The 8,676-nt window shown below is 61.2% G+C and overlaps 1 protein-coding gene across 4 annotated transcripts in view; it reads right to left on the bottom strand.

The window, feature by feature from the left end:
* Positions 1–8,676, bottom strand: part of AMPD2 (adenosine monophosphate deaminase 2) — a 10,914-nt gene that overhangs the window by 1,661 nt on the left and 577 nt on the right. For 2 of the 4 annotated variants that reach the window (XM_057375263.1, XM_057375259.1), the window contains exons 2-16: positions 6,761–6,891; positions 5,657–5,787; positions 5,296–5,364; positions 4,625–4,736; positions 4,342–4,528; positions 4,117–4,258; positions 3,940–4,029; positions 3,281–3,707; positions 2,992–3,123; positions 2,737–2,900; positions 2,490–2,616; positions 2,245–2,408; positions 2,037–2,157; positions 1,782–1,955; positions 1,404–1,514 (exon numbers count right to left, since the gene is read on the bottom strand). In XM_057375263.1, the coding sequence (XP_057231246.1) occupies positions 1,404–1,514; positions 1,782–1,955; positions 2,037–2,157; positions 2,245–2,408; positions 2,490–2,616; positions 2,737–2,900; positions 2,992–3,123; positions 3,281–3,707; positions 3,940–4,029; positions 4,117–4,258; positions 4,342–4,528; positions 4,625–4,736; positions 5,296–5,364; positions 5,657–5,787; positions 6,761–6,790 (2,181 nt within the window). In that variant the 5' untranslated portion in view covers positions 6,791–6,891. The remainder of the gene's footprint in view (positions 1–1,403; positions 1,515–1,781; positions 1,956–2,036; positions 2,158–2,244; positions 2,409–2,489; positions 2,617–2,736; positions 2,901–2,991; positions 3,124–3,280; positions 3,708–3,939; positions 4,030–4,116; positions 4,259–4,341; positions 4,529–4,624; positions 4,737–5,295; positions 5,365–5,656; positions 5,788–6,760; positions 6,892–8,676) is intronic. The other 2 variants (XM_057375262.1, XM_057375261.1) reach the window with 2 other exon arrangements.

Below are 8,676 nucleotides of genomic sequence, written 5' to 3'. Positions count from 1 at the left end.
GAATGGGAATGGGTACATGGAAATGGGGATGGGAATGGTTACATGGGAATGAGGGAAACTGGGAATGGGTACATGGGAATGAGGGAAACTGGGAACGGGAATGGGAATGAGGGAACTGGGAATGGGRATGGGAACAGGTAAATGGGAATGAGGGAAACTATTAATGGGAACGGGTAAATGGGAATGAGGGAACTGGGAATGGGAATGAGGGAACTGGAAATGGGGATGGGAACAGGTAAATGGGAATGAGGGAACTGGGAATGGGAATGAGGGAACTGGAAATGGGGATGGGAACAGGTAAATGGGAATGAGGGAATTGGGAATGGGAATGAGGGAACTGGGAATGAGAATGGGAATGAGGGAACTGGGAATGAGAATGGGAATGAGGGAACTGGGAATGAGAATGGGAACGAGGGAATTGGGAATGGGAATGGAAATGAGGGAATTGGGAATGGGAATGGGTTCATGGGAATGAGGGAACTGGGAATGGGGATGGGAACAGGTAAATGGGAATGAGGGAAACTATTAATGGGAACGGGTAAATGGGAATGAGGGAAACTGGGAATGGGAATGAGGGAACTGGGAATGGGGATGGGAATGAGTAAATGGGAATGAGGGAATTGGGAATGGGGATGGGAACAGATAAATGGGAATGAGGGAAACTGGGAATGGGAATGGGTAAACGGGAATGAAGGAATTGGGAATGGGAATGAGGAAACTGGGAATGGGAATGAGGGAATTGGGAATGGGGATGGGAATGGGTTCATGGGAATGAGGGAACTGGGAATGGGGATGGGAACGGGTAAATGGGAATGAGGGAAACTGGGAATGGAAATGAGGGAACTGGGAATGGGGATGGAAATGGGTACATGGGAATGAGGGAAACTAGGAACAGGTACATGGGAATGAGGGAATGGGTACATGGCAATGAGGGAATTGGGAAGGGAAATGAGGGAACTGGGAACAGAAATGGGTAAAGAGGAATGGGAACAGGTACATGGGAATGAGGGAACTGGGAACGGGAATGGGTAAATGGGAATGAGCGAACTGGGAATGGGGATGGGAACAGGAATGGGTAAATGGGAATGGGAACGGGTGAATGGGAATGAGGGAACTGGGAATGGGAATGGGCAAATGGGAATGAGGGAGCTGGGAAGGGAAATGGATAAATGGGGATGAATGGAAATTGGGAGTGGGAGAATTGGGGATGGCAGAGGGCAAATGTGGGCATTGGSAGTGGGAACAAGGGAATGGAGATGAATAGGAATTGGGAAGGGGTTTGGGCAGATGGGAAATTGGGAATGGGAATAAGGGAATGGGGGAATTGAGAATGGGCAAATGGGGGCAAACAGGAAAAAGGAATGGTCCAACTGCAGCATTGGGAGTGAGGGGCTGGGCCTCACCTTGTGGGAGAAGCCGCTCATGAGGACRCTGTTGCGGGCCAGCTCACACATGTCACACGAGCTGAGCTTCCACACCTGCGTGGCGATGCTRTATTCCTCCATCAGCGGCTCCTAGGAACAGACAGCCCTCAGCTCCYGTCACAGRCACCCCCAGGCAGGACAGAKGTCCCCACCCACCTCCYCCCATGCCTTCCACACCATCAGCATCCTCCAGAGTCCACTGGTGCTGCCTCCAGCCCCATCTGACCACCAGCCCCATCTCACCACTAGCCACATGGCATCACCAATCCTACCCCATCACTGACTCCACCCCATCACCCGACCCATGCCCACCCCACAGCCATTCTTGGGGGGTCACTGGGTGCTCCCAATGCCTACCTTGGTGAAGTGGAACTGGAGAGGGTCGTCRGTGGAGAGGGAGACCATGAGCCCCCGCGAGAGGTACTCGGGCAGGGGGTTGCGGTGGTAGCTCAGGAAGAGGCTGTTGTTGCTCAGCGGGGACATGGCGATGCCAATCTGTGCCAGGTAGTACAGGTACTGCAGCACCGGGGCCTGGGGGGCACAGTGGGGTGAGCGGGATCCCACCGCACCCCCAGCATCCACAGCACCCCCAGGTGCCCCCTCCCCACTCACTTTGCGCAGCAACAACCCATGGGAGATGTTCTCTGARACCATGAACCCCGAGACAAGGTGGTGGATGGGACCGGCCTCRCCACAGTGCGGGCGCAGGACGAAGGTGTGGAAGCCCCTCTTCCTGCAACGGGGGATTGACCATCACCATGACCCTCTGACCCCCCAGACCCTCGAGAGGGGCGCAGGGTCGGGCCAGAGCTGTCCTTACCGCCGCAGGTGGTTGAGCACTGTCATGTTGGCATACATRTAGTACAGGTAGTAGGAGTAGGGCGGGTTGTCCTCCTCCACCCAGTTGCCCGGCAAAGGGCTGTCCAGGTTGAAGATGTGATGCTCCGGTTTGGATTCATCATCCACGCTGTCGAAGCCATCCACCTGCAGGAGGGACAGTGCCGGGGTGGGATGTCACCCCTTGCTCCGGTTGGGGTGTCCCCAGGAGCGGGAGGTGGCACTCACGTGCTCCAGGAAGAGGTGCAGCTCTGGGTGCTGRGCAGGGTGGACCGTGGCCTCAAAGAGCGGCAGGAAGATGTTCTCCAGCATCTCCTGGAAGTTGGCCAGCTGCTTCTTCGTCCGGTAGATGTCACTGCAGGGAATGGACCCCACTCTGAGCCGCTTTCCCCCGTCCCCACCCAACCCCAGCCAGCAGTGGGGTGTCCTGGGTCTCCCCAACCCCACTGAGGGTTCCTGTGCCCCCTTTACTCACAAGAGCCGRGGCACCTGCACGAGCCAGCGGACATTGTTGGAGTGGACGCGGTGGCTGACGGCCCAGCGGGCCAGCTTGTCCCACTCGTCCCGGGAGCGGCCATAGATGGAGAGACGCAGCTCYGCGTTCTGGTACTTGCTCTCCTCGAGATCCGCCATCACCTCCTGATGAAAAGGGACAAGCGACGAGTGTCACTGCTCGGCCAYCAGGAGGGGACAATGGGTGGCACTGCCATGAGGAGGAGAGGTGACGCACCTTGATGATATGGGCAAAGTACTTCCCAGAGACWCGGTTGTCGGTCTTGATAAAGATCTCCCGCAGGATGGACTCCCCGATGGGGTTGTACTTGGCGTTGAACTTGTCGAAGCGGTGGAAGGTGTTGCGATCCTGAACATGTGACAGGTGTGAGCTGAGACCCCTCATCTCCAACCACACCCCACCCACAGCTCCCAGCAACACCCAGGAAACCCCCTGGAGAAGATCCCACACCCCAGGATGGGCTGGGGGCTGCACCCATCCCCAGGGTTTGGGGTGCRTCCCGTACCGCATGGACATCCAGCGTGTCCACGCTCAGGTCGTAGGCTGTGAGGTTCATCGTTTCAAACACCTCCTTGAGCGTCTGCTCCTTGCCCTTCTCCACGTGGACGATTTCATCCAGGTGCTTCTTCATCGCCCGCTTGATGAAGCGCAGGAGATGCTTCTGGTTCATGCAGGACGAGGCRTGGATGTGGGTGTCCACCTGCACCAGCGAGGTGATGCTCAGCCCTGAGACCCTCCAAGAGCTCCCCAGTGGAACCAGCAACCCCCCCAGGATCCAGGAGAGCCCGGGACCCACGGGCACCTTGCGGATGTTGTAGAAGTCGCGGTGCGGGACCTTCTTCTGGGCTGCCAACTCCTTCATCTCGTTGAGCAGCACGTGCATCTGGAACTTGTTGCTCAGGTACTGCAGCCGGCGGTAGCAGAAGGATTTGCTGCCCAAAATGGGGGAGGAGGGCTCAGTTTGGGGGTGAGGAGGGAGAACATCCAGCCCGAAAGGCTGGTGTGGGGTATGGGAACATGGACTCTCAGACAYGGGCGAGGGTGGAGGCGGGAGCTGCACCAGCACCGCGTGTCAGAGCCACTGCCGTGTCCTCAGGGCTGTCCCCAGGGGTCTGTYCCACCCCCACCGTGGGATCCCCCCCAGGGTGGGACCCTTCCCCTTACATGGGCCCATTGATGATCAAAGCCATGAGGAAATTCATGTCGGCGATAAACTCCTGCAGGTCGGGGTACGGCAGGTCCAGCTCCGTGCTCCTAGGGGGTACACATGTGAGGGTCATACAGCCTCCCCAAAAAACTCCTCCTCTCACTGAGCAGGACCCTCCCCCTCACAAAACTCACTTGTCGGTGACCTCCTGCTTAGTGTAGACATGCACGACACCACCCACCATCTTCAGCCCGAAGCCCAGGTCGGCTGGCATGTTCTGGGGGTCCCACTTCTCATAGGGGTGCTGCTCGGCAAACGGGGGGTGCACGGGGGCATCTGCAGCCAGGAKACAGCCAACATCATCCCAAAAGCTCCTCCAGCACCCAGTCCAGCACAGAGACCCCCCACACGGTGCTCACCAGCAGCCACGGGGGTCTCGGGCACCTCCTCGTAGCCGCGGGTCTCCAGGGGCTTCTCGGAGAGCTCCTGCAGGTAGCGGGCTGTGGTTTTGCAGAAGCTCTGCAGGGACAGCCCCATGTACTTCTCCCGCACGAACAGYGCCTTCACCACGCTCTTGGCCGCGTCCAGCAGGTCGGTGAAGGGCACCTGGAGAGGGGATATCAACAAAAAAACGCCCCCGAGCTGGGGTTGGCAGCCTGGAGACACTCAGCCGGGTTCCGGGGGGATCAGGGGGAGGCTCACCCCGCATTTCTCCTCCCCGGAGATGGTGACCCGCTGGAATTCCCGCTCCAGCAGCGCCTCCCGCTCCTTGGGGACRTGGTCCACCAGGTCATCATTCTGCTCCTTGAAGAGCCTGTGGGGACAGACGTGGCCAGTGGGACCATGACAGGTGTGTCCCCATCCCCACGTCCCCAACAACAGCACGAGCCCCACCCCAGAGACTGTGTCCGGCCCCAGGGTGGCAGGAAGGTAATGCTGTCCCCAGGGATGCCACCACCAGCTGTGCCACCCGTGTCCCCTTTGGAGGTGGCATTGTCCCCCTTCCCAAAACACACCCCCCAGCCCCACATCAGCRCAATGAAAAGTGGGGGGAGTGGGGGGCACAAAGAACAAAAAAACTCATGACAGAGACAACTCCCAAGCGGAGACAGGAGGGAGGGGGACACACAGCGTCAGAYCCCCCATCCAGGGGAACACAGCGCCAGGACAGGGGTCCTGTGCCACCAGCAGAGCTGGGACCCCCAGCTCACCCCAACCCCCCTCCCTGGGTGCATCGACTCCTTCAGTGCCAGCGAGAGCGGCCGGGAGGGACCTCTTGGCTCCGTGCTTGGGGGTGCTGGGTCAGAGCAGGGCCGGGTGGGTCCCCGATCCCTCCCGTGTCCCCGGCCGGTGACACCGAGCCGGACACTCACTGTAAGTCCGCGGCACTGTCAATTTTCAGGAAGTCCTGTTTGGCTCTGAGCAAAATGTCGGGCTCAAGTCTGGGGACAAGGAGGCGGCGGTGGAGGGGGGGGACAGCCGGGGGGGACGAGGGGGAGAGAAATGGGGGGGCCAGGGAGAGAAAACACCCTATTAATGCCGGAACAACAGAAACCAGACAGAAACCAGCCAAAAACTCACTGCAAAGGGGACACCAAGTGCGACACCCACGGGAGAGGGGACACAGAGCTGGCACAGAGGACCGACAGCCTCCTGGGGTGGGGAGGGGGTCTGGCCCCACGAGGGGCTCCCTTCCAGCGATTTGGGGGCACACGGGGGATCCCCCAGGCTTACTTGACGTCCTGGCTGATCTGGCGCTCCAGGCGCTGGCGCCGCTCCTCCAGCTGCTCGATGGGGCTCTCCTCGGGGAACTCRTAGGGAGCCGTCCGCATCTCGTTCTCGGCCAGCGAGCGGCAGAACAGCTCCTGTCCGAGCATCCCTGTCACCAGCTGGGCCCGGCCTCAGCCCTGCCATCAGCAGAGCCCAGAGCATCCCTGCCATGAGCTGGGCCTGGACCATTCCTGCCATGAGCTGGGCCTGGACCATTCCTGCCATGAGCTGTGCCCAGATCACCCCTGCCATGAACTGTGCCCGGCCTCAGCCCTGCCATCAGTGGGGCCCAGAGCATCCCTGCCCTGAGCTGAGCTTGGAGCATCCCTGTCATGAGCTGGGCCTGACCTTGTCTCTGCCCTGAGCTGGACCTGGACCATTCCTGCCATGAGCTGTGCCCCGTGTCAGCTTTGCCAGTGCCAGAGAAGTTCCTCCCCGGACCATCCCTGCCATGAGCTGTGCCCAGACCATCCCTTCCATGAGCTGTGCCCAGCCACATCCCTGCCCTGAGCTGGGCCTGGACTATTCCTGCCATGAGCTGCGCCCAGATCATCCCTGACATGACTGTGCCCAGCCTCTCTCCTGCCATGAGCTGTGCCCAGCCTCATCCCTGCCCTGAGCTGGGCCTGGAGCATTCCTGCCATGAGCTGTGCCCTGTGTCAGCCTTGCCAGTGCCAGAAAAGTTCCTGCCTGGACCATTTCTGCCATGAGCTGTGCCCAGATCATCCCTGCCATGAGCTGTGCCCAGCCACATCCCTGCCCTGAGCTGGGCCCAGCCTCAGCCCTGCCCTGAGCTCTGACTGGACCATCCCTGCCATGAGCTGTGCCCAGTGTCAGCCTTGCCAGTGCCAGAAAAGTTCCTGYCTGGAACATGTCTGCCATGAGCTGTGCCTGGCCCCAGCCCGCTGTGCAGSGGGAGAGAAAGGCTCACAGGGATTCCCACACTCAGAGCTGGCAAAGTGGGAAGGGAGGAAGGTTTGGGGAGGACAGGAGTGGGAAGGATGGAGGGGAGACCCCCCCAGAACACACCCACCCTCCCAGAGCCGGCCAAGCTGGCCCAGCACCCACCTCAGCRATCTCCTTGTATTTGCCATCCATGGACGTGCGCAGATCCACCGGGAAATGCTTCAGGCTATGGGGGGTCCCCGGCAGGGAGCGGGCTGACTGCAGGGGTCGGGCCCCAAGCCCCCCCCGCAGCTCTGCAGGGAGCAAGACAGAGTCAGCTGGGGGGGTCCGGACCCCCACCCGGGCAGGAAGGGGTTAATCAGCCACGGCTCCCCCTCCCCACCATGGAACTGGGATGCTCTTCCCAATGGGGGTGAAGGGGAAACTGAGGAAACTCAAGGGAAAGAGGGAACCCCCCCCCCCCAATCGCCCTGGGGCACTGAGAGGGCTGCTGCTCCACCGGGGGGTGTAAGGAGCCAACAGTGAGTGAGGGGCGAGGGGCTGGGGGGCAGGACCCCCTGGCATGGGGGGCACAACACCGGGGTCCACTCCCTGTCCCCCCCATCCAATCCTTCCTGCTGCAGGGGGACACATCCCCAAACTGGGAGGGAGGGGCGGCAACATCCTCCCAGCCTAACACTCTCCACTGCCCCGACCCCCTGAGCACCCCCTGCTCCCCCAAGCACTGAGGCCATCGGGCTGGGGACACCCAGTGCCACCCCCTGCTCCCCCAGGCACTGGGGCTATCGGGCTGGGGACACCCAGTGCCACCCCCTGCTCCCCCAGGCACTGGGGCCATCGGGCTGGGGACACCCAGTGCCACCCCCTGCTCCCCAAGCACTGGGGCCATCGGGCTGGGGACACCCAGTGCCACCCCCTGCTCCCCAAGCACTGGGGCCAGCAGGCTGGGGACACCCAGTGCCACCCCCCCAAAGCCAACCCTGAACCCACCACAGACCTCACAGGGGGCACAACTGGAAACCAGGCCCTACTGGTTAAACTGGGCCACCAGTAAGAGCCTCCCACCCAGCACAGCCTGGGGGAAGRTTCAGGTCTCCTGACCCCAAAAAGGAGCCTCCACCCCCATGGGAATGGCGGGGGCTGGGCTGATGTCACTCAGGGCACGGATGGCACTGGTGTCATCGGGGTGTACTGGCAGTGCCTCACSTGGGCGTGGTGACACCCAGAGTGCCCTGTGCTGCTGGGACACGGCGTGCTACCCACGTGTGTGCCAGGTGGAAGCCCTGGTGGCACTGAGAACCTCCCCAGCACGGGTGCCAGACAAGTGACAACCCCCAGGTATCACCTCACCCACCCTGTGCCACCAYCACCCCGTGCCACCATCATCACCCTGTGCCACCCACCCAGGGCACATGTGGGTCACCCAGGGTCCGCAGCAGCCCTGGTGACACCCTGAGACCCCACAGAAATACTAGCCAGGTGACAACCCCAAAGCACCACCCCATACACTGTGTCACCACCATCACCCCAAAGTGCCACCATCACCCTGTGTCACCACAGTCACCCTGTGCCACCCACCTAGAACATACACATGCCACCCACGTGTGGGAGCAGCCCCAGTGACACCCTGAGACCCTCTCTCAACAGTGCCAGACAGGTGCCAACCCAAAGTGCCACCTTACCCACCCTGTGCCACCATCATCACCCACCCGGGACACATGAGGGCCACCCAGAGCTGGAATCAGCCCTGGTGACACCCCAAAACCACCCCCAGCACCAGTGCYAGCCAGGTGGCAACCCCAAAGCATTACCTCACCCACTCTGTGTCACAATCACCACCACCCTGTGCCGCCACCACCTTTTGCCACTGACCCAGAACATTCACGTGTGGGAAGGACCCCGGGGCCATCCCGAGTACCCCCAGCCGCGGTGCCAACCGGGTGCCACGTTGTCCGGCCCGTGTCGCCACCACCCCGTGCCAGCAGCCCCCCAAGTGCCACCCCGACCACCCCCTCGTTGCCACACGGAGCCTCTCCCCCCGCAAACCGGCCCCTCCGCCTCCCCCCGCATCCCCCAGC

Source organism: Malurus melanocephalus, unplaced genomic scaffold (genome assembly GCF_030028575.1).
Source record: "Malurus melanocephalus ecotype Western Australia unplaced genomic scaffold, MMel_1.1 scaffold_243, whole genome shotgun sequence".
Lineage (NCBI taxonomy): Eukaryota > Metazoa > Chordata > Aves > Passeriformes > Maluridae > Malurus > Malurus melanocephalus.
The sequence above is the reverse complement of the archived record's forward strand: the minus strand, read 5'-3'. Positions and strand labels throughout refer to the sequence as shown.